Genomic DNA, 25,164 nt, shown 5'->3' with positions numbered 1-25,164 from the left:
AGAACAGAAAACCAAACACCGCATGTTCTCACTCATAGGTGGGAACTGAACAATGAGATCACTTGGACTCGGGAAGGGGAACATCACACACCGGGCCTATGATGGGGAGGAGGGAGGCGGGAGGGAGTGCATTGGGAGTTATACTTCATGTAAATGATGAGTTGATGGGTGCTGACAAGTTGATGGGTGCAGCACACCAACGTGGCACAAGTATATATATGTAACAAACCTGCACGTTGTGCACATGTACCCTAGAACTTAAAGTATAATTAAAAAAAAAAATTAAAAAAAAAGACTCATCCAAAAAGGTCCTTGATCTAATAAATGAATTCAGTAAAGTTTCAGATACAAAATCAATGTACATAAATCAGTAGCACTGCTATACACCAATAGCAATCAAGCTGAGAATCAAATCAAGAATTCAACCCCTTTTACAACAGCTGCAATAAAATAAAATAAAATTCTTAGGAATATACCTAACCCTAAGAGGTGAAAGATCTCTACAAGGAAAATGATGAAATACTGCTGAAGGAAATCAGAGATGACACAAACAAATGGAAACACATCCCATGTTCATGAATGGGTAGAATCCATATTGTAAAAATGACCATACTGCCAAAAGTTATCTATAAATTCAATGCAATTCCCATCAAAATACCACCAACACTCTTCACAGAACTAGAAAAAACAATCCTAAAATTCTTATGTAACAAAAAAAGAGCCCACATAGCCAAAGTAAGACCAGGCAAAAAGAACAAATCTGGAGGCATCACATTACCCAACTTCAAACTACTACAAGGTTAGAATTACCAAAACAGCATAGTACTAGTATAAAAACAGGCACGTAGTACAATGGAATGGAATAGAGAACCCAGAAATAAAGCTAAATACTTACAGCCAACTGATCTTCGAGAAAGCAAATAAAAACATAAAGTGAGGAAAGGACATCCTATTCAACAAATGGTGCTGGGATAATTGGCAAGCCACATGTAGAATAATGAAACTGGATCCTCATTTCTCACCTTATACAAAAATCAACTCAAGATTGATCAAAGACTTAAATCTGAGACCTGAAACCTAAAAATTCTAGGAGATAGCATCAGAAAAATTCTCCTAGATATTGGCCTAGGCAAAGAATTCATGAGCAAGTGCCCAAAAGCAAATGCAACAGAAACCAAGATAAATAGATGGGACTTAATTAAACTAAAAAGTGCCTACACAGCAAAAGCAATAATCAGCAGAGTAAACAGACAACTCACAGTATGGAAGAAAATCTTCAGAATCTATTTACCTGACAAAGGACTAATATCCAGAATCTACAAAGAACTCAAGCAAATCAGCAAGAAAAAAGAAATCAATCCCATCAAAAAGTGGGCTAAGGACATGAATAGACAATTCTCAAAAGAAGATATACAAATGGCCATAAGCACATGGAAAAACGCTAAAATAAAAATTACTAATTATCAGGGAAATGCAAATCAAAACCACAATGTGATACCACCTTACTCCTGCAAGAATGGCCATATTTAAAAATCAAAAAGTAATAGATGTTGGCATGGATGTGGTGAGAAAGAACAGTTTTACACTGCTGGTGGGAATGTAAACTAGTACAACCACTATGGAATACACTATGAAGATTCCTTAAAGAATTAAAAGCAGAACTACCATTTGATCCAGCAATCCCACTACTGGATATCTGCCCAGAGGAAAAGAAGTCATTTTTATGAAAAAGACATGTAGGCATACATGTTTACAGCAGCACAATTCACAATCGCAAAAATATGGAACCAGCTTAAATGCCCATCAACCAAGTGGGTAAAGAAAATGTGGTATATATACCATGGAATACTACTCAGCCATAAAAAGGAATTAAATAATGGCATTCACATCAACCTGGATGAAGTTGGAGACAACTCTTCTAAGTGAAGTAACTCATGAATGGGAAAATCAAACACAGTATGTTCTCACAAGCGGTAGCTAAACTATGAAGACATAATGGCATAAGTATGACAGAAGGGACTCTGGGGAATTGGGGAAATGGATGCGAGGAGGGTGCGGGAGAAAAAAAAAAGAATAGTAAGAGAAATTGAGAAGAAAAAATCAGCTCTCTGAGGATAGGAAAAAAATGTAGGAGTTCTTAACTTGGGTTTATGAACTTGTGAAACTATCAGTTTTGAGAATGCATATACACATTTTTCAAGATAGAAGGTCAACATTTTAATCAAAGGAAATAGTGACCCCACCCTCCCCCCTCGAAAAGTGTAAGAACTCTGAGGACAAGACTTAATACACTTAGAGAAACAAAATGAGGCACATTAGCATATCTAAAGAAAGAATACGTCCCCTTGAGGGGTGGAAGCTTTAAAAAAGCAGCTTTACTGGGAAAACTTTGGCCTTGGGTTTTAAAGAACTGCCCAAGTGAGTTGGCACTATGGCACAGGCCAGCAATATGTTGCCCAAGGAACAGGTGTGTCCCATACTGGAGATGTATCTTTGGATAATGATAGCTTGATTACCTTAGCCAACGAGGTGCTTCAGTGAACTCCCTTTGCTCTGATTCCATACCCATCAAGCTATCTTACTTAATAATTTGGCTTCCCAATTAAATCTGCCTGCAAGTAGAGACTATGGTAATTAGTGAAGAAAAGTAGTTGATACTCCTCATCATTCCATCTACATATAAGACATGTGAGTGTTGGGGGGAGGGTGTTTTTGACTGTGTGCAAGAGCATGCACTTGTGTGCATGCGCGCACACACACATGTTAATGTTAGTCTATAAAACATTTTCCTAACTTGGCTTCCAGCATGTTACCACTTCCTACTTATCTTATACTTATCTGGATAATGGATCTTGTCTGGTTCTCATCATTCCAGCCTCTTAATGTTGGAATGTTCACAGGCTCAGTACTCAACCACTCCTCCCCTCCCACCCTCCCCTCCCATTCTTCCCCTCCACTCCTCTCTTCTCTTCTCTTTCTAAACCTGCTGCACAGATAATCACACCCTATCTCAAGGCTTTCAGCACAGTCTATACAGAGGACTCTCAAATGTACATCTCCATCTATACCTCTCCCCTAAGCTTTGCTCTCACATGTGTAACTGCCCACCTGACATTTCCACTTAGATGTTCACAAAGCATCTAAACTCAATTTGCCTAAAACTTAACTCCTGATAACCCCTGATCTTCCCTCCCAAAATCTTGTTACTGTTGCATTATTTTCTATCTCAGTAAATTGCAAATTCATTCTTTCAGTTGCTCTGGCCAGAAACTTTGGAATCATCATTGACTCTTTTGTTTCTTTCATCTTCCATCTAATTAGTCAGAAAATCTTATTTGCTCTAGCTTTAAAATAAATATCCATTGCTGGGTGTGGTGGCTCATGCCTGTAATCCCAATGCTTTGGGAGGCCAAGGTGAGCAGATCAGTTGAACTCAGGATTTCGAGACCAGCCTGACCAACACAGTGAAACCCTGTCTCTACTAAAAATACAAAAATTAGTCAGGCATGGTGCGCTCCTGTAGTCCCAGCTACTTGGGAGGCGGAGGCAGGAGAATTGCTTGAACCCAGGAGGTGGAGTTTGCAGTGAGCCGAGATAGTGCCACTGCACTCCAGCCTGGGTGACAGAGTGAGGCTCTGTCTCAAAAAATGGAATGAAATGAAATGACATGAAATAAAATACAAAAATAAAATAAATATCCAGAACCTGATCACGCCTCATGAAACCATCTTCACCACTCACCCTAGTCCAAGCCACCATCATCTCTTTCTTGAATCCTGTAGCATCTTACCTGGTCTCCTTGCTTCTACTCTTGTTCCTCTATATTCTATTTTTAACATGATAACCAGAGTGAGTCTTTAAAACTTACATCATATCACGCTATTCTCCCACACAAAACCTTCCCATGACTTCCCAATTTAATGCCAGAAAAAGTCAAAGTCTTTAAAATTTATTCTAAGGTTCTATACAACTGACCTCCCCACGTCCACCCTCCTATTAGCCATCTGACTTCGTATATTATTACTATAATGAACAGCATAATGCAAACCACTCCAAGGTTAAGGTCCTGGCTCTTCATCCTTGTTAGCTGTGTGCATTCTGTTGCTTGTGTGGCAAGTTACTTAACATCTGTTTCACAGATCCTCATCTGTACCGTCTTATAGGGTTGTTATAACAATTAAATGAGTTAATACTTGAGAAGTATTTAGAAAAGTATCCAACACATAGTAAGTGCTATATAGTATTTGTTACAGAAAATGCTCACTCTCCTGCAGCCATACTGGCTTCTATGCTGGTCTTCAGACATGACAGTTTAGCCCACCTCGTGGCTTTTCCATTCTTCTTTCCTCTTCCTCGTATCCTCTTCCCTCAGATATCTACTTTGTACATGTTCTCACCACCTTCAGGTCTTCCATTAAAAGTCACCTTCTTACAGGCCTCTGCTGACCACCCAATTTACAACTGTGATACCCTTTGGCTCCCCACCTCCTGATTCCTGCTTTGTTTTATTCTCTGTATCACTATTATCTAACATACTATATATCTTAATTACTTGTTGTCTGTCTCTCCTACTGGAATTTAAGATTTCTGTTTTTCACTGGTCTATCTCCAATACCTACCACATAATAAGTATTCACTAAATACTTGTTTAATCAATACTATAAAATACTCACAACTTTATAACTCTCATGAATTAGAGATGAGGACAGAATTCACTAGGTGACATATTCAAATAATCCTCCACTGAACAGGGTCTTTTAATCATTCAGGAGACAATGGGTCCAAAAAGTTTTACATGACTACATAAACGAGAGAAGAGTAGATATTTACACTTATTCAGGCCTCTGTTGTTATCTTTCCACCTCTTGAATACTCTTCTATTTATCTTTCCACCTCTTGAATACTCTTCTAAACTGATTAAAGGATTAGGAAGCTGGCTGTCTCTCTGCCTCAAATTCTATTCTCCAAGAGAGTTCAATTATCAGGTAGACTACCCATCCAATACACTAGCATTCAATACATTTGTTGGATCTCCTCAACCTCAATCCTTTATTCCCATGTTATACCCTGGGCCTTGGCATTACACAGCATTTCTCCATTTTTGAAATCATAAATGTCAATATTCTACTCAGTCTGCAACCTTCTACCTTTTAACTCTTTCATTCTCTAATTCCCACTATATGTGCTCTTCAAGCTTATTTAGAAATCACAGCCTTTGGTTTTTCCATTTTTTGCTGATACAGCACTCCCTACCTGTCTTCTCTTCTTTCCTACCTAGCCTGGCCCCAAGGTCATCACTTGGACTATGTTCTGTCGAGCAACCTCAGCTCCCCTTGCCACAGTGTACCAATAGCCAAGACAAAAACTCCAATAGTGGATCAAGGGTAAAGAACTCATTCTTCACTTATACCCCTTACTAGCTGAGCAGTTTTGGGGGAAAAAAAAAAAAATCTCAAAATAATGCAGAATTTTGTTCCAAATCTAATTTGCAATTTCTAATTTCAATTAGGCTCTCAACCCTGCTTTAAAAACCCTTTTTAAAAACCTACATAATACCTACAGTGTGCCTAGCACTGTTCTGCATAGTTACAAAATATTAACTCATTGAATTCTCACACTCATGGTAACACTCTGAGGTAGATACTATTTGTTTTTGTTTTTTTTTTCCACAAATAGAGGACTTTTTATTTGCCACTATTATAAGTCTGAACTTCAGGCCGGGCGCGGGGGCTCACGCCTGTAATCCCAGCTCTCAGGGAGGCAGAGGCGGGAGGATAGCTTGAGCCCAGGAGTTCGAGACCTGCCTGGGTAATACAGCGAGACCCCGTTCTCTACAAAAAGGAAAAAAAAAAAAAAAAAGATAAGTCTGAACTTCAAACAGATTCTTGGACTGGTGGTTCATATACAGCAGTTCGTTCAACTTTAGCACCTGTCTTGTCCCCAGTGACTTTTCCAAAACTGCTACCTTCACCATGAAGCTCCATAAGTTTTCCCAATTCAAACTCAGGCTTCTTCAGCATTTTTACTTTTCTAACGAAGACATCATAGAGAGGATAAATAGATTGGCAAGCCTTTTCTATGTCTTTTCCATTACTGTCTGGAATCAATTTATTGACCACTTATTTCAAGTCATTTGTCTGCACCTCTCAGGTGATGATTTCCACCATCTTCTTCCGGATTTGGAGGACCTGTTGGTGCTGAGCATAAGAGGTCTTCCATATCTGATTGTTGCATTTTTTAGTGAAACCAACACAGAACAAATGAAGCAAGTAACCATCAGTAGTCTTGACATCAATGTGAGCTTCAATCATTGTCTGCCATTTTTTGACCATGGAACACATTTTGTCTCGGGTAAGATCTATGCCATGGATGTTAGGCAGTTTTTGCCCTGAACGTCTTCAGTAATTAGCTTGAATTTTCTAAATGCAACTTCATCATTCTGCAAATCAATAAGACTCACTTCAAACACACAACCCTTGAAGCCATCAGATGCAATTTTGATTCCTTGGGTCCTGCTGACTAGCATCTTTCCAATATTTCTTATATTGAACATAGCAAGTGCTTTCACATCATACCAATCCTTCTTAGAAAATGGATCAACCACTTTCTTCTTGGCTCCCTTTTTGTCGCCTTTTATAAGGCGCTTGTTCTTGCCAACCGCCATGGTACTGCTCAGAGAGCCAAAAATTGAGGTATGGTCTCTGTTTTACGGATGAAAAAAAATTAAGGCACAGAAAAATCAAGTGACTTCACAAGATCACACTGCCAGTAAGCAGTAGAGCTTACTAGCTCCAAATCCTGGCAGGCTAGCTCAAGCTTTTATCTCGATGTTCTTCTCCATGTTATAAATGAAAATGAGGTACAGAGAGGCTCAGTAACTTGCCCAAGGATACCCATTTATTGAATGGAAGAACTTTTGTTTGAATGCAAGGAGACTGATTGCAGAATCCATACACAAACCCACTAACCTATACCATCACCTCAGGACTAAAGCCATCTGAGAGAATGATGCTCAGCAGGGTTTGGAGCTCCTTGATTTCCCATGCCATTCTCAGCAAACTTACCTAGACCCACACCTACCTCTACCTTTCTCCCAGTCTCCTGGTGTTCAATCATTTGCTCTGGACAAATTTTTTCCCATTTCTTTCCATCTCTTTCCTGTATCGTCAATCTCCCCATCTTTACTTGCTCTAACAGTCATGTTCAAGTTTCTTTCATCCCAAAAGACCTTACCTTCAAGAAAATTTTTGGTAAGGCCATTCTTTATAGCTCCCTTCGCCTGCTCACTCCTTTCTCAACCAGGATCTTCAAAAGAGCAATACTCACTTTCTCACCTTTTCTCTCAGTGTAACTGAACTTCTTCACGAATAACTCTTCTAAAGCTTTTGTTGCTAATGTCTTTAGTGATAATACCAACTGTAAATTCTTTTTTTTTTTAATTTTTTTTTTGAGATGGAGTCTTGCTCTGTTGCCCAGACTGGAGTGCAGTGGTGCGATCTTGGCTCACTGCAACCTCCACCTCCTAGGTTCAAGCTATTCTCCTACCCCTGGGATTATAGGCACCCACAACCACTGGCCTGTAATTTTTGTATTTTTTAGTAGAGATGGTGTTTCACTATGTTGGCCAGGCTTGTCTCAAACTCCTCAGGTGATCCACCCACCTCAGCCAAAGTGCTGGGATTATAGGTTAAATTGTAATGGATAATTTTTAGTCTTTATCTTACCATGTCACTCTCTTGCTCTTCATTTCTTCTTCTTGACATTCTCTACCCCCGTGGAATCCTTAGATCTACACTCTAATGATTCTTCTGCCATCTCTGTCTCCCTTTTTTAATTCCTCAACTCTGGTCTCTTCCCCAGGGTTTGAACTGAGAGAAGTTTAAAAAAGCTTGATTTAATATTCCCCACCACGCACCGACTCCCATCCCCCCACCCATGCAATGTACATGCTTTATTCTTAATGATCTCCCTGTAGAAAATGCAATTTAAATGGTATTCAGCTGACAGTAATCCCATCAGTGGTCATGGCTTTGTTACTCCTTTTTGAACAGCCACCCCTCTCATTCCCCATTCCTTCTAACTTGTGGTCAAAATGGAAACTGGCTGACCCTATATCCACATGGTTGGTCTAAAGGTAAGCATCTGACTTTCCAAAAGACAGGTATAATGGAAGCCTGACCAAAAACCCTGCTAGCTAGATGGAAAAGAGACAAGAGGGCAAACTGTGTCTCTATTTTAGTCATAGATATGTTAATATATTTTCAGTCAAAATTAAGGGAATGTGGTCTGCTAAAGAAGTTTTGTTCTATTTTAGAATGTGAGAAACAGTGCAGGAGATGTCAGGTGGATGCTGACACACTGAAATTTCAAAGACACTTTAAAGATTTATGGTTATAAAGTATAACTGGTTCTGGATTTTACAAGGTGTCTGGCCACTGTAGTCACAGACTTCAAGAGAATGTTTGTGTCCTCCCAAAATTCATACGTTGGAACCTAATTCCCAATGTAATGGCATTAGAAGGTGGGGCTTTTGGGAGGTGATCAGTGCCCTCATAAAAAAGATCTCAGAGAATGAACCAGGAAGGAAGCCCTCACCAGACATGGAATGTGTCAGCACCTTGATCTTTGGACTTCCCACCCTCCAGAACTGTGACAAATAAATGCCTGTTGTTTATGATACCCAGTCTATGGTATTTTGTTATAGCAGCCTGAATACAGTTAGACATAGATTTACCAGATACATGCTGCAACCAAACCTTTCCTCTTGGCCAGGCAGAGTAGCTCACACCTGTAATCTCAACACTTTGGGAGGCTGAGGCAGGAGAACCATTTGAGCCCAGGAGCTTGAGATCAGACTAGACAGCATAGTGAGACCTTGCGTTTAATAAAAAACAAAAAAAAATTAGTCAAATGTGGTGGCCTGTGTCTGTAGTCCCAGCTACGTAGGAAGGTGAGTATCACAAGGAGGATCACTTGAGTCCAGGACATCAAGGCTGCAGTGAGCTCTGACTGCACCACTGCACTCCAGCCTGGGCAACAGAGCGATACTCTATCTCAAAAAAAAAAAAAAAAATTCCCATTCTCTCTAACAGATATGATATAGCATGATTTCAGGTTTTATTAAACATGTAATGACAATTTGGTAAGCAAGCATTGCAATAAAGTTTTCCTGACCAACTACTATAATATCACTGGCCACTTTAAAAGAAGAAAATATAAATTCTTTGCAAAACCTTGGTTATATAGATATAAAATCTGTTTGAATCACACTTCTCTGCATTTATCAAGGTGCAAAGAAAAATGAAGTTGCATTAGCTTACAAATGGCCTGTCTATATCATGTAAAGGTGCAGTGAGACCTAGGGCTGTTTTCTCGATCTATGCAGGGCATACCAAGATCTACAGAGCAAAACTGCTAGGCATGGTTTGACAGGCTGCTTAAACGGGGCTTAAGGTAGGTAAATGAGGAAAAACAAAAAAAAGGCAATGTCAATACAATCACTGAGCTTTTTATTTACTTTGTAAGTGGAAGAAAGCATACTCTTGATTATAAAAGCAAATACCACATCAGTGGTTGTATAGATAATATGGCACATTTATGAACTAGACAGTCCTTTGAGGCAAAACCATACTTAAAATAAAATCTTTTCATCTTAATCCTGAGTATTTCTACACTTTTCTATATACAAATGTAACAAACCTCAGTAAAATATAAAGAGGTGGCAAACCCTAGTATAATTAGTGGTACCTGTGAAAAATACTATTAGGGCCAGAGTGGCAATAAAATCAGTTAAGCAAGAAGTTTGAAATTCATACCCTCTTAGAGAAAACTGTTGAAATAAATTTTCTCTAAATGATTGGTATGACCTTCCAATCATTTATAAACATATGGATACTTGGGGCAATAAGATCACGTATTAACTGCAGCAAACATTACACATCTTTTGTAATTAAAAAAATAAAAATGCACACAAAAATGTATGGTTTTAGTTCAACAATCTCCTTGATGACAATGCCATGCACTGTCTCATGTGTTGTCTCATTGATTTTTTTTTCACTGAATTCATTCACTCATTAAATACTTATTGAGCTCCCTCTGTAATAGGAGTTATTATGCCAAAGATTTAAGAATTAAATCTTCATTATTATAATAACTCATTTTCTCACACACATAGTTATCACAGCCAGGGCTCAACAGGAAGAATCTTCCTGTCTTTCATGACTGGTGGTGGCCTCTAGAAGCATACTGCCTGTTGAGTAGCAACCTATGCTGTAGCTGTGGTATGGTGCACACTAAACTGTTTTCTGCTGAGGTGTTCACAAAAGGTCTAAATGAAAAAGAGCATGCTCTTCCATCTATCTTGAAGCAAATGCTATACACAAAGACAGAATATAAAGGATGTGTTTTTTTCTATAAGAAAAATACAATGTCCTATAAAATTTCAAAATGGAAGCAATCATTTCCGGCTTCAGAACAAAGTTTTTAGAACCTATATATGAGATTCTTTTTGTTGCTGTTTGTTTTAAAACACTTCATTGTGGTATAATTGATACTACAGAAAGCTGTACATATTTCTGTTTTGTTTTTAAAGAATGATAGAATAAAGACAGATAAGGATAGGAAGAAAGGCCTTTCCAAGAAGAGGTAATGGCATTAACAAGGAAGTAAAAGGGAGTCGCTCTGAGGAAACTTGGAAATTTTGTGAACTCTAGGGCAAAGGATCTAGGTAAGATAGCAATGGTCTAGAGAGGTATTTTGGATCCGGACTGTGCAAAGTTTTAAACGTTGTGTGGGAAGTCTGGACTTTATCAGAAACCCCCACAGGCTTCTCAGCAAGGGAACAACATAATTAGAACTCTGCTTTTGGGAGATTAACATAGTCAGACTGATTTGGGGGGTTGTGGTAGAGGGGAAAGAATAGTATGGCAATGGGAAAAATCCTACTAAGAGTGATAAAAAAGAGAAAGGTTGCTGGATAGAATTATATATTATTGAAGAAGTCATCATCAAGCAGGGAGGACCTACCAGGTGCTGTGCGGTAGCCAAGGAACTTTATATATGGTAGGATTTCAAATCTACATAAAATTCCTGCAATGCGAGGAGTATTATTAAGATGTCGTACATGAGACAACTGAGGTTTAGTGAGGTCAAAAAACTGCCTGGAATCACATTTAAAATGTGGTGGTAGAGCCAGGCCTGGCTGATCCAAATAGTCATGTATGATCTATTTTCCCACACTTCCTCTTAATGAAGAGCCAGTCAACTTAGTACAATGTTTGTGTGAATGTTTATCCCCTATGAACTTGGGTCTCTAATAACTTATTGAGTCTGGATGTCTCATAGCTTAGTGGCATGGGAGTAGCTGGAAGGTTGCCAGCCACGGGAAAAGCCAAAGTTCGCCAGGTAACTAGTAGCCATAGTCGGGGGGCCAATCTGGCTCTCTCCCCCTGACTGGCAAGGGTTCCACACAGTCTGGTCCTTAACATCTCCCTTGGGACTCCAACTTCGCACTGCACACTCACCCTCAGCCCAAGAGGCCTCTTCTCTTTTCCAGCAAATTTATGAACTGGTTGCTCAGAGCATTCTCCCCATGGGAGGACAGGAATCCAAATCTGGGATTTGAGCAAACAGCTCCATTTTCCTTCACTTTTATATTCTCCTGCTTCCCAAAAGGGTCCAAAGTAACATGGTGAATAAAGAGTAGGCTTTATTCATATAATAAAGTTGACCACTCCATGCAAAGTCTCTGTTCATGAGGAGTATGACAAAAAGTTCAGGAGAAGCTCTTTGTTTGATGTATAAAATGAATTCTGTTCAATATTGCTAATTTTAAACCCCCTTCATTATTCTAATATATTAATATACTCACCTTAACACTCTATAATTAATGAATTATAGACCTCTTTAAGAACTCCTTCAAAGGACAATCTTTTAGAATCAAATTCTTCCTTGCCCCTTGCAGAAATGGCCCACAACACTATTTTCATATTCCCCACCTTTTCATATATTTTCATATTCCCCACTTTGTACTTCTGCTACTTCTTGAAGAAAGCACTCTAGCCATAAATCCCAACTAGACCCTAGATACTGGTCCCCTGGTCATCCATCAGCTTTAGCTCTCACCACTTCTCCTCTGCCTGCAGGGCTCTGTGCAGGTTGACCTTTTAGCTATATACTGTGTATAAATAGAACTTCCTACATGCACCTTGGGACTCATGTGTTAAAAGCCCTTATTTTATACAAGGTAATCCTAGTGGTAGTAGCCAAATAGAGACATGGAGATAAATTTACAAGACAGCTTTGCTTCTTTCTCATAATTCATTGAGCCAAACAAGACTGTAAGAATAGCAACAACAAAGGATGATTTATAATTTCTACTCTACATATCACCATGGCAAGACATATAAGTGGCTTTCATAGAACAGATTTAAAAGTTACAAGGCAGTTATCTGCAAATTAACATGTGTACTTTGTTTCAGAATTTATCATCATTGTAGTTAGTGCACAGGGTTTGGAATCAGGCTAGCTGGGTTTACATTTTGGTTCTGGCACTTGCTAGCTATGTAACCTTAGGTTAGTTATCTAACCTCCCAACATCACCATCTATAAAATGGGGCTAATAACACCTACCTCATTGAGTTATGAGGATTAAATAAGTTAATGAATGTCAAATACTTAAAACCATGCTTGGCATATAGTAAGCATCCAATGAATGTTTGCTATTATCATTACCACCTCCATTACCATTATGTTTAGTAATAACTGAAATTATCACAATACTATCAGACCAGGGCCCAAAAATGAATTAAACATTAAACTAATTTTAGTACAAATAGGATAACAGTCGCTGAAGTAAAACTTGAAAGAACACTAATATTTACTTTATATTCATCATCATTGCAAAACTGGTTAAAAAACATGGGAAGGTACAATAAAAGTTTAATCAATGAGTAAAAATCTTTGATGGCTAAATAGAGGAATTTTGTAAGTTGTACTCAAGAGTAAACGAGAATGTGAAGCATTCTGAAAACTACAAAATGTTGTATTAAAATAGGATATTATTATTATTATTTTTCTTTTTTTGAGGCGGAGTCTCGCTCCCTCGCCCAGACTGGAGTGCAGTGGCCGGATCTCAGCTCACTGCAAGCTCCGCCTCCCAGGTTTACGCCATTCTCCTGCCTCAGCCTCCCGAGTAGCTGGGACTACAGGCGCCCGCTACCGCGCCCGGCTAGTTTTTTGTATTTTTTAGTAGAGACGGGGTTTCACCGTGTTAGCCAGGATGGTCTCGATCTCCTGACCTCGTGATCCGCCCGTCTCGGCCTCCCAAAGTGCTGGGATTACAGGCTTGAGCCACCACGCCCGGCCCCAATAGGATATTATTAAAGAGAATAGATTCCACTTTAAAATGTTTTACAAAGATGTTATTTTATTTTATACTTTCAACTACCTTACTGAAAAATCTACACCTATCATCTCAAGAAAATGGGATAAGAAGCAACCTAACCAAGGTCATTCAGGGATCCATCCTCAGTGAGTCACAGTCAGAACATGAAGATAAGAATGTGAAGAAGAAACTGACATTCTTGCATGCTGTTTGGTGCATCCGCAAAGAATGCAAAGGATGTAGAAGGGGCAGTTGTAAGAATACCCATGAATTAAAAATCAGATTGGCTTCACTCTGCTTTTTAGGAGGCAAAAGGGCAAAAAAAAAAAAAAAAAGACAAAAACAAAAAACAGTTCTTTAGCCAACCAGAAGTCAGTTCAATTAGAACTTTCTCAATTAGAAATGGAGGAGTAGCTCTAGAAAAAGACAGAAGACTATATGGCAAGAAAAAAAGAAAGCTACAGATGAATTTTGGTTAATGAGTAGAAACCTAACAGAACTCAGGTGATGGGTCAGTGCAAAGACCTATAAATGACCTTGCTATGCTCAGTAAGCAAAGAAGTTAAGGAAATCTGTGAAGCCTCTGAACTGGAGAAAAAAAGATAGGATATTGTTAAGAAATAGTAGAGAGAGAAAACTGTAAATGTCTGAGCAGAGTTAAATTAACTCAAGCTGGAGTCAGCATATCATCTCTGTACCTATAAATTATCTCTCGGCATCTAGGGTCTGACAGTGTGGCTGAGCAGCGTCTACCCTAAAGGAGTAAATTTCTCTGTTGAAATTTAGGAGGAAGATTTAGGCCTCATATTGTAATCTTCAGAAGAGAAAGTCTTGAACTCCTGAATGGTGGCAGTAGAATAGAGTCAAGAAAAGAATGAGAATAAGTGTTCTCTGTGAGGAGGCTAGAGGCTAGGTTAGTTACAACAGTGACAGAGTGAATCCAAAGCATTACCTTTGGGCACAAAGATCAGCATGTTAGGCAGAAGTTAAGCTGTAAAAAAGAAAGAAGGCAAGAAAAGGAAAGAAAGTTGTTTGACTGCTGTTATCTCATGTACTCTCATGTAGCTTAAGATCAATAGAATACAGTCTTTTAGTTATAAAATACATACACATCAAAGTAAATATTCTCAAACCACTCATTTACAGTGCAGCTCCTTCAAAATAATCCATCCATCATATGTGGTCCTGATCAACAAACTTACTTGAATATTTATGGAAGCTGCAGTATTTTTCAAACTACATCTTAAGAAATCCAAAATTGTGTGGCACCGTCTCAGGAGCCCATGGGTTGTGGAGTGGGGCGGGTAGTGGGGGAGAGGGAAATCAAACAAGCAGGGCTAAAAATACTCCTCTGCTTCTTAAATCAGAAAAGTTTTGCTTTTATCTGTTTTATATAACAGGGATTCATGTAAGATTTCATTTGATAAAAGACTACTGGTAAAGTGGGAAAAGCATAGGCAAGACTAGCTTTGAACTGTGTCACTGCTATTTACTTACTCTGTGACTTGGGAAAATTACCTAAACTCTCTGAACCTTAATTTCCTCTTTTATAAAATGGGAAGAATAATATTTACAAATTGTTGTATGAAGTAAATAAGACAAAGTATGTGTAACACATACCATGAAGCTTTAGCACATAGCACGCACTAGCTGTTAGTTCCTTTTCTAAAAGACATGGAATATAGAGATAGATTAGAGAGAGAGAGAGAGAGAGACAGGCAGACAGACAGATGGGTTTGGGAGGCTTTTTTGTTTTTCAGACAGGATCTTAACTGTGCAGTGGCACAATCACTGCTCACTGCAGCCTTCCTGGGCTCAGGGGATTCTCTTACCTCAGTCTCCTGACTAGCTAGGACTACATGCATATGCCACTAAGCTTGGCTAATTTTTTGAATATTTTATAGAGACAAGTCTCACTATGTTGCCCAGGCTGGTCTCAAATTCCTGAGCTCAAGAAATACACCGGCTTCGGCCTCCCAAAGTGCTGGAATTACAGGCGTCAGCCACCGTGCTTGGCCAATAGATGTTTAAATAAATAAATAAATAAATAAATTTGTATAAATATATTTATACAAAAAATATATATATATTTGTCTGTGTGTGTGTGTAGATATAGTTGCAGAAGATTCTGCAGACAACTCTTCTATAACTTGCAGTCATTCAAAAGATACACTGAGCAAGAATTTGGAGGTCAGCAGCATCACTCTCTTTAGCATTTCCAGGCCATGGCTGCCGTACTATCTGCTAGCATAAATCCTTAGCATTCAGCTACAGTTCTTCCTTCCTCTATATTTTCAACAGTTACTATCAGTAGTTTTCATTAGCTGCTCAAAGCTATTTTGCAAAGAATTTAAATATTATTATTATTTATAGTAAACTAGGTCAGTTCACAAAAGCAACCAACCACAAGAACACTTTAAACAAACAGACTCACTGACTGAGATTAAAAGGAGCTTTAGAGTGGATCCATGCAACACCTTTATTTGCCATGAGAGATGAAGTAACCTCATCAAACTGGCAGAGTAATCAACTAGCAAAATTCCCAGATGGTTGTAGTAGCTCTTGAACACATACCATGCCGATTAGCTCATGTTGCATATTGCATGAACAATACACGGCAGAGAAAAGCTAAAAGACAGTGGGAACACTACCCCAATTTAATGTCATCAACAATGCAGAAACCTACAGTAACAAATACTAATTGCAAAATATGGAATGAAATGCCTACATTAAATCTTACCATCCTAATTCCACCATTGTGTGACATTGGGCAAGTTACCTAACTAAAGACTATTTCTTCACGTTTGAAATAAGGTGGCAATACCTGTCTCAAGGTCTTGTTATGAACAATATCTCTTCGTGGTATTCTTGCCAAAAATCCATAACCTCAGTCTAATCACAAAGAAAAATCAGACAAACCTAAACTGAAAGATATTCTACAAAATAACTGACAGTTCTCTTCAAAAGTGCCAAGGTCATGAAAGAGAAAATGTATAGATTAGAAAACACATGAAAGCAAAATGCAATGTAGGATCCTGGATTTGATCTTGGACTAAGGAAAGGGAGAGTGAAAATCTAGTGAAATTTGAACTAAGTCTGTAGCTAAATTACTATTATTGTACCAATATTAATTTCTTGATTTTGATAACTGTATTATGATTATTCAAGACAAAGCTTGGTGAAGGGTACACAGAAATTCTCTGTACTAATTTTGCAACTCTGTAAATCTAAAATTATTTTAAAATTAAAAACATTTAAGTCTTGTGAGAATTAAATACAGGGTCCAAAATTTTAACCATGCTTTTTTTAAAGGCATAATTCTTCATCTAATGGCTATACTTGGCAATTGTTAACAGCAAGAACATTATGTGAACACTGGCCAAACCCAGGCTAGGAACTGCTAATAATGAAGCATGTTCAACTGCAATAAAATGTGGACACTTTATCATACTTCAACTGAATAACAAATATTTTTGCAAAAATCTAACCATCAGTATTTCACTCTTTGTACAACACAATCATGACTTAGTTCTTAAAGAAGTATGGATTCTGTGTTTGGCCAATGATGACAGGCTTAAATTTACCTAATACCATCAACATTTAAACAGAACATGTCAAATCTTAATTCCTCTGACTCTATGACTACGCTCATCTTGTCAGATTTCAACAGTTTTCTGTCAGGCAACACCTGGCAAAATAAACCATTTTCATATAAATTGTAGACATCCCATAATGAGTATGGAGTGATGTGCTGTTATTCCTGTTTCTCCCTAATTTTTATTTTCAACTTCAGTTTACATCTGGCCTTGAGAGATAAAAGCCTGCATCTGAGATAAGCAAAAATGCCCTATGCTAAGCTTTTTACCCAAGATTTTGTTTTAAAAAAGGAAAACACTAAAAACCATTAAAACAACCTAGGAATCACAATACTTTATTAGTTAGAGTTTCTAACATAGCACTGCTATGGCTCATTCACTTTTGCTTCACACCTCAGGGAGTAAGTGCACAGCCAAGGCTAATAAAAACTAACGTGGCTATTTCTTGGTTTTTGATAGAACCATTCATATGATAAATATACATTTTTTCCCATTATACTATAGTCTTGCAAAATAATCTTTGTTTTCTACAAAGGTTATGAGATATCATAAAAATGTCTAATGCATCTGGTTTAAGAATCCAATGCCTCTTTCACATATTTCTGCATCTGTTCACAAAATCCCTTTGACTTCAAAGGAAGCTTTTCAAGAGAAAAAGAAGATACATACAGGAAAAGTGGCCATAAATTTTTAGTAGTCCTTTTCTAAGGCCATTTTAATAATGGCACTGTGGGACAAGTATCTTCCCCAGAAACCTAAAATATCACAAATGCTATTAATGGCTAAAGATTTGTATAAAGATTTATGATTTCAAAACTTTTTTCTGGTTATAAAAAAGTGTGTCTTCAATTTAGACATGTGAAAAATATGGAATGCTGTGAAAGGAAACAAATAACTTTTAACCCACTATTTAGGAAGGCCAAAGCAAAATTAAAAAGTTAAAAAAGTTTGTTCCCTTCCAGCCTTTTTTTCTACGTATATGTTTATATAAACACTTACATATAAACATAACACTGTAATAACACTATGAACACAATTTTGAGTCTTAGTGTTTTGAAAGACTACATTAATTTTTCAAACCATCATTTTCAATGACTGAAATTATATGTAGATTTACACTTTAAAAAAATACTCTCACATTTAATTCTTATTCTACTCAAAGCTAAATTAAAGGTTTAGAAACATTCATCTGTACTGGAAATTCTACATCTTGAAACAATCTAGATTAATAATTAACTTTAATAGCCCTATTCATAAATGCCACTGCAACAATAGCAGACGTTTAAGAAATTTTTTCTTTAGCATTTATAATGACTTAGTGTCTTAAACTTCCCTGGGCAGTCTTTAGCAGGCTGTAGTTTTTTTCTCTTTTTCTTTTTTCTCTTTGATTCTCTATTCTTTAGTTTGGAATAAGGGGAAGTTTGGGTCTAAGGCTTAGCTACTTTGATAACACAGGCGTTAATGTGCTATTAATTATAAATAATCTGCTAATTCTGCTTCTGCAGAATCAAACCCTCAAATTTCAAGAAGAGGAATTCTTGATAAATTTATCTAATTTTTGATAAATTTATCTAATTGTCTTGCCTAACATTGCTGCTGAAATTTAAAGTAACATTTGAATAGTTGCTTGTTGACAAGGAGATTTCTGGTAATATATTAATATATTGGCTTATAAGAATTTTGTGAGGCTCACGTCAATAAAAAGCGGAAGTTCAAAAAATGTATGACATGATTAGAAAAATAAGTTGAACTTAAATCTTGGTTTCCATAATTACTCTCATTGGCTTTGTTTTGGCTTCATAATCATGGAACTATAGATTTCCCAGAGCTTGAAGGAACATTAACATGTCAATCAGTCCAACTCTTCCTCCACTCAATATGAGAATAAAAAGAAAAAAAAAAAGTCTCAGAGAGATTGACTCCTCACACAGCTATCAAGCGGCAGACCAAACCCTTGACCTCTGGGCTACCTTCCAGTCTAGCTCTCAACACATCAGTTACAATAGGTGTGACATCCTCACACCTACGCATTATAGCAATGAATATGCAAACGACGCCAGGAAATTACATTATCACATTATCTCCTTTCCCTCTAGTTTCCAGAAGATATCTCCCGTAGACATCGTATGTCAAAGTGCTTGCCACTGAGACTGCACTTGGAAGACGTTTGGTAAAAGCCTTAATAACAGAAAGAGTATCCTTTCCCCTTGACTTTTTTGCTATGAGGGTAAAATTCCAAATATTTAAGACAAATCCCAGTAAGACCAGGCTGTGACATGGTCTCCGTACGACGAGATTAATGGTAACGGCAGTGCTGCCAAGCGCAGGACAGGACGAACTCTGTGGCAGCTTGCGGTCACTCTTTCACCTGCTACATACAGCAGTGCTGTGGAGTCACGAGAAGCAACCAGAATGGAAGCAGCACTGACACTTGCTCAAGTACCACACTGCCAACCTGCTGCCCTGACCTAAGCCGCCCAATGCCTAACAAGACTTCTCTAACCTCTCCGATAGCCCCTTAGCTTGTTGTTAGGGTAAGGAGGGTAAAAAACAGTAATAGGACCACGATAAGAAGAGCAGTCTCTAAAACAACCTGGACCACGACAAGAAGAGCAGTCTCTCAAACAACCTGTCTCTGAAAACACCACAGCTAGGGTAGCCTCACCGCGTTGCCCGGCAACAGCGGCGGCGCTCAGCTCCCAGAACTGGAGGCTGCTGCACGACGTCAGGAAGCAGCGCGCTTTTTCCACCAAGGGACCTTTACGTCATCACGTATCCTTGCAACGTCACTACGCTCTGAGTAGGCCGGCAGTCATAGGCGAGTAGACCTTAGGCGAGAGAAGGCACGTACTTTCCCTAAGAAGCGGGAGGAGAGAAATAGCAGTGGGATGAGAAGAACCTCGCGCGTCGGAAGCCGCGGAGGGAAGGGCCGTCTTTGGTTACCTGGGAAGCGGGAGCAGCTGCGGATCCTTTATGAAGTGCCCGGATGAAGCTCCAGCACCCACGCGCTTTCCGGATTGAGTGCAGCGCCATCTTGAGAAGGGCGGAGCCGTCTTTTTCGTAATGACGTCTGTTCAGAGAGCCAATCCCAGTCTCGCGACTCCTGCTTGCTGGGCGAGGCCTGGGCCTCCAGGCTCCGCGGCGCAGCCGCTATCAGGCGGAGTGTAGTTTTTACCGCGCAGGTGGGGACAGGAACGGGGTGGGGCTTTAGTGATTTTCCCTGGGTTCCGGGTCTGCGCAGCCTTCCTGGAAGGAGAATCTCTGGGGATTATTAGTAGGAGCGCTTTAGACTGGGAAGAAAGGTAGGCTGCCTTTCTCAGCTTTGTTAAGGCAACCTTAAAAAAGTTTGTTTAGGAACGCCCAGTTCTTTTAGAGGGCAATGTAAGTGGTCTTTTTAGACGTATGTGGCCTCATTTCCCTTTTTTTCTTTGAGACAGGGTCTCACTCTCGCTCAGGCTGAAGTGCAGTGGCGCGATCTCGGCTCACTGCAAACCTCCGCCTCCCAGGCTCAAGCTGTTCTGCCTCAGCCTCCTGAGTAGCTGGGACCACAAGGGTACGCCACCACGTCCGGCTAAGTTTTGTATTTTTGGTAGAGACAGGGTTTCACCATATTGCCCAGGCCCTCTCAAACTCCTGAGCTCAAGCCAAGCCATCTGCCTCGGCCTCCCAAAGTGCTAGGATTACAGGCATGCACCACCGCACTGGGCTTATGTGGCCTTATTTCATTCGTCCTGTGCACTTTGTTGAACCCTACCGTAATGTGTCAGGCACTGAAAGTACAGAGAAAGACGTATCTTGCCTTCAAGATGTGTACAGTCTAATAGAGTATCGGATAAATAAATGATGTACACTTAATAGGTGTTAAAGAAGCAAACACCAAGTTTTGAGGAGGAGTGGTTAGGACTGTGGTGTTTCAACCTAATCTAGGAAAGACTGCAGGAAGGTTATACCTGATGGAAGAAATTGTTTTGTTTGGGGTTATGATAAAATTTAATACAGTTCTCCTGCTTCTGTTAATTCACCTAAAAATCGCCCAGACAGATTTACGAGTGTTTCAGTAAAAATATAACTGGAAGAAATTAATGAGGATTCCTTTATGTGTTTTGTTATAATTCATCCAGCTACTGAAAATTACCAAGGAGAGGTAGGAGATAAGAGATGCCTATAAAGGAGCTGAAATCTACCAGGGTAAGACAAAACAGTAAATTAAAACCATATCGTATAATCTTGTAGGTATACGAACAGATGGTAATTGAAACCAAGGAAATCCTTGAGACCACCAGATAGAGTTTGTGGAATGAAAGCAGCCAGATGATGGAAATAAAGGAGCCAAGAGGTGTTGTAGAACCCGAAGAATGTGATATTACTGAGACCTTGGAAACAAACCTTGCCAGGGGAAAGGGGATGTATGTTATCCCTTGTAAAATGCAGTTTAATAAATGCCCTACATCTTTTACTCATATATAGAGCAAAGCATTATAGTACAGTTTTTTACATATATTGTATTAATTAGATTATATGAGCCTAGCAATTAGCAAGGTTAGATTTCTGACATCCTTAGCGATCTAGATAGTAAGATAAAACCTAGCAATAAGACTATGGTGCACCAAAAGCTGTCAAAGGGTATACCTACTTTATTTCTTCAAGAAGTAGTTCTTAGTCTTATCTGCAGACTCCCATGACCAATAATATTTTCATGGGACATATTTCCAAGACATAGTACCACTAAAAAAGGTGGGACTTTCAGACCACAAGTTTGATAACTTCAGTATCCTGATTTTTAAAATCAAAAATATTTGCAATTTTTAGACTTTGTTAGAAGTAATAAATTGTGTTTTGCACCGTGGTTGTCACCTGGTAACTCTCAGGTGTCACTCAGCCAGCCTTGCCTCTTGGACAAGGACTATAGTTTATATTTCTAACATCTCCCCCAGCACCTAGAATAGTCTCTTGTGCAGAGTAGGCACCTCTTTTAAAAGTAAATTGGATTTTAACAAATTACACAGCTTATTGTCAGCGATTGATATGCTTTTAACAGCCGGAAGGAAGTTAACAGAAAAGACACAGGATGTATTAAAAATGAACCAGTTCTGTCTATTTTTGTACTTTTTCACAGTAAGCATTTTGATGTTGGGGAAAGTGTGACTATAAAGCTCACCATCTTCTAAGAGGAGGAATATATTCAGCTCAGTATATTTAACTTATTTTAGTAAGTTTTTAATAGTGGCAACCTTGACTCCTCCAGGAAAGATATATTATTCAATGTATGTTTAAAGAAAAAACCTGTAATACACTTTTGAAATGTTTTCATACAAAATGGTTAACATTTAAAAGTGTAAATATATCATGGGCTGGGCATGGTGGCTCACACCTGTAATCCCAGCACTTTGGGAGGCCAGGGTGGGCAGATCTCTTGAGGTCAGGAGTTCCAGACCAGCCTGGCCAACATGGTGAAACCCATCTCTACGAAAAATACAAAAATTATCCGGGCGTGGTGGTGTGCACCTGTAGTCCCAGCTACTCGGGAGGCTGAGACATGCAAGTTGCTTGAACCAGGGAGGCAGAGGTTTCAGGGAGCCCAGACTGAGCCACTGCATTCCACGCTGGGCAACACAGCAAGACTGTCTCAGAAAAAAAAAAAAAGAAAAATGTGTATTATGCAGTTGGTTATATGGAAAATTCTCCTATGGAATACTTCTTTCTCCAACAGTGTTGTTTAAATGAAGCACCACTGTATATAATGACAGTATTTTACCACTGCTATCATTTGAGTAAGCTAAAGAACTTTGGTAAAGTGAGATATAAATGTTGTATTGAGAGCAGACTTTAAACATACCTGAGATTAAAAACTTTTATAGTCCTATTCTTACAGCATGAACTATGTGTCTACATATGTTCATGCTTACAATTTTGAACACTTGTTTAAATTTTGATTTCTCATCAACACTTTTACTTTATAGTAAGTTCTGGTAATTCTGTTCTCTCCTTAACATTCCCTGCAAATCCTCTCTTGCTAGAAACAACAGATTAAAACCAGACTGGCAGTTGGGAAATGGTTTCTATTACAACCATGTGTGTCAGAAGAAAGGATTAGGTTTCCTTGTCCAAGAACATCAAGGGGAACCTCCACCTCTGCAGACACACCTCTATTCCTTAGTAATGGAGAGTTTATACCTAGTTAGATTTAAATGGGATAAGGGAAGAGTTTAAATCCATTCTTAGCTCAAGCAGCATAATCAGCCCTCAAGTCTCAAAGTATCCAATTTTGTTTCTCTAATTTAATTCTAAGTGTCAGGTTGGTGTTAGATGCTGATCAAGGTAATGGAGATTTGCCCTACACATTTATTCACTTAAAGAAGAATTTTGCAGACTGCAAAGACTAGATGGCAATTGTCTTCAAATTTACTTAAAGAACAATTCATTCACCCCTGACCTTTCATTTATATTGAATATGTTTTTTCAAATATAGAAGAGATTCTATAATAAAAGCAAACAAACTTCTCTCTTCATAATTATGGGATACAGTTCTCTGTACATGTTCTCTGACCATGCCATCTTATGCTGGACCTATTATAAGGACCCAAATTAAAGTGAGGCAGATCCTGCTTTTGAGTGAGATAACCTCCAAGAGTCATTAAAGTATGTGGGAAGCTGTAATAATGATTATTCTTTTTTTACCTTTGGCTTAACTTTAGTTCCTCCTCTTATTTTATAACTGAGGAAACTGATCCACAGATATTAAGTACCTTGACCAAAATCACACAAGTAAAAGCAAGAATGAGAAGAACCTTCAGTCAGGTGCAGAGGCTCATGCCTGTAATCCCAGCATTTTGGGAGGGCGAGGTGCGCAGATCACCTGAGGTCAGGAGTTTGAGACCAGCCTGGCCAACATGGTGAAACCCTGTGTACTGAAAATACAAAAATTAGCCAGGCGTGGTGGCAGGTGCCTGTAATCCCAGCTACTCAGGAGGCTGAGGCGGGAGAATCACTCGAAACCGGAAGGCAGCGGTTACAGTGAGCCAAGATTATGCCACTGCTCTCCAGCCTGGGCAACAAGGGCAAAACTCCATCTCAAAAAAAAAAAAAAAAAAAAAAGAACCTTCGTCTCCAGATGAGTGTTCTACTTTGACACCACGGTAAAGCTGAAGAGGCTAAAGCTAGAGCCGGTCCAAATGGGGAAAGGTTCCACATAAAGCCACATCCTTGTGTTAGGCTTCAAAGTCAGAACAAGCAAATATCCTGTTTTTAAAGGCTGATACTCTCATCTCCACCCCAATGTAAAAAGATGTTGTCTTTCCCTAGTAGTTTTTGGGAGAGAGCAAATTATAGCATCTTAGTGTAAGGACAATAATCAGAAGCTCATCTTATCTTTGGGAAGGCTTAAAGGGTTTTTTAGGGAGCTATCATTATCACTTTATTTCTGGAAGAAAGAGCAAAATGCAAGAAGAGACTAAGTGATGTGAATAGCAAAATGGGATTTTTCTCAGAGAACTTTTTTCTTAAAATTAAGGGGCAAGGCCACACTCTGTATTGCCAGGTTCAACTTCTTGCCTTAAGGACAGTTTTCCACCCCACAACAGAGAAGATATTTTGATGAGAGTTAAGGTGGGGAAGGTGGGTAGAGAGTCAGAGCAGATACAAGTGAATAACATGTATGAAAACTGACTCCATTACGTGTAGAGTCATTAGTGTACAGAACCAGGAGGAATACTGATTACATAGCAATGTTACAGGCTCCAGGATTCCTGTTTATATTTAATGTTTTCTTTCCATACTCTTACAAATGGTCATTTCAACATTAGAGAACAGGTCTTTAAAAAAGGCAGAGAATTGCTCCCTTGTGTATGGATCTAGAATAGAGAATAATTTGCGAGAATTGTAAGACTATTTCAGTGTTCCTTATCCCCATTTTTCATCCTCAGTCTTAGGACGTGTATCCCATAGAGGAAATACAACTTTAAAATGAGCAAAATTAAACTTTTGAAAGTGTATTTTATTTTGTTGTCTCTCTTTGCATGGTGTATCTTTTCTACTTGGTATGGCCCTAAAGACAAGATCCTCATACTATCTGTATACTTATTCTGTTTTAAAATCACCATCCTTTGCTCCCAGCTACTTTATAACTTGGGGGAGCAGGGTTTGCAATTCAAAGTTTATCTTTTACAAAAAGAACTTTAACAAGAT

The 25,164-nt window shown here is 38.8% G+C and overlaps 1 protein-coding gene, 1 long non-coding RNA gene and 1 pseudogene across 4 annotated transcripts in view; 1 reads left to right on the top strand and 2 right to left on the bottom strand.

Annotated features, from left to right (window-relative positions):
* The window catches only part of WARS2 (tryptophanyl tRNA synthetase 2, mitochondrial), a 123,791-nt gene extending 103,758 nt beyond the window's left edge, over positions 1-20,033 (bottom strand). For all 3 annotated transcript variants that reach the window (XM_011933055.1, XM_011933056.1, XM_011933058.1), the window contains exon 1: positions 19,924-20,033. In XM_011933055.1, coding sequence (XP_011788445.1) covers positions 19,924-20,013 — 90 coding nt within the window. In that variant the 5' untranslated portion in view covers positions 20,014-20,033. The remainder of the gene's footprint in view (positions 1-19,923) is intronic.
* LOC105505271 lies at positions 5,874-6,664 on the bottom strand (annotated as a pseudogene).
* The window catches only part of LOC105505273, an 84,979-nt gene continuing 79,586 nt past the window's right edge, over positions 19,772-25,164 (top strand). Inside the window, exons 1-2 of the long non-coding RNA XR_001000714.1 lie at positions 19,772-20,162; positions 21,102-21,168. This is a non-coding gene — a long non-coding RNA (uncharacterized LOC105505273). The remainder of the gene's footprint in view (positions 20,163-21,101; positions 21,169-25,164) is intronic.

The sequence above is a fragment of the Colobus angolensis genome, unplaced genomic scaffold, assembly GCF_000951035.1.
Source record: "Colobus angolensis palliatus isolate OR3802 unplaced genomic scaffold, Cang.pa_1.0 Scaffold124, whole genome shotgun sequence".
NCBI lineage: Eukaryota > Metazoa > Chordata > Mammalia > Primates > Cercopithecidae > Colobus > Colobus angolensis.
Note: the sequence above shows the minus strand (reverse complement) of the source record. Positions and strands in the feature narration are given on the sequence as shown.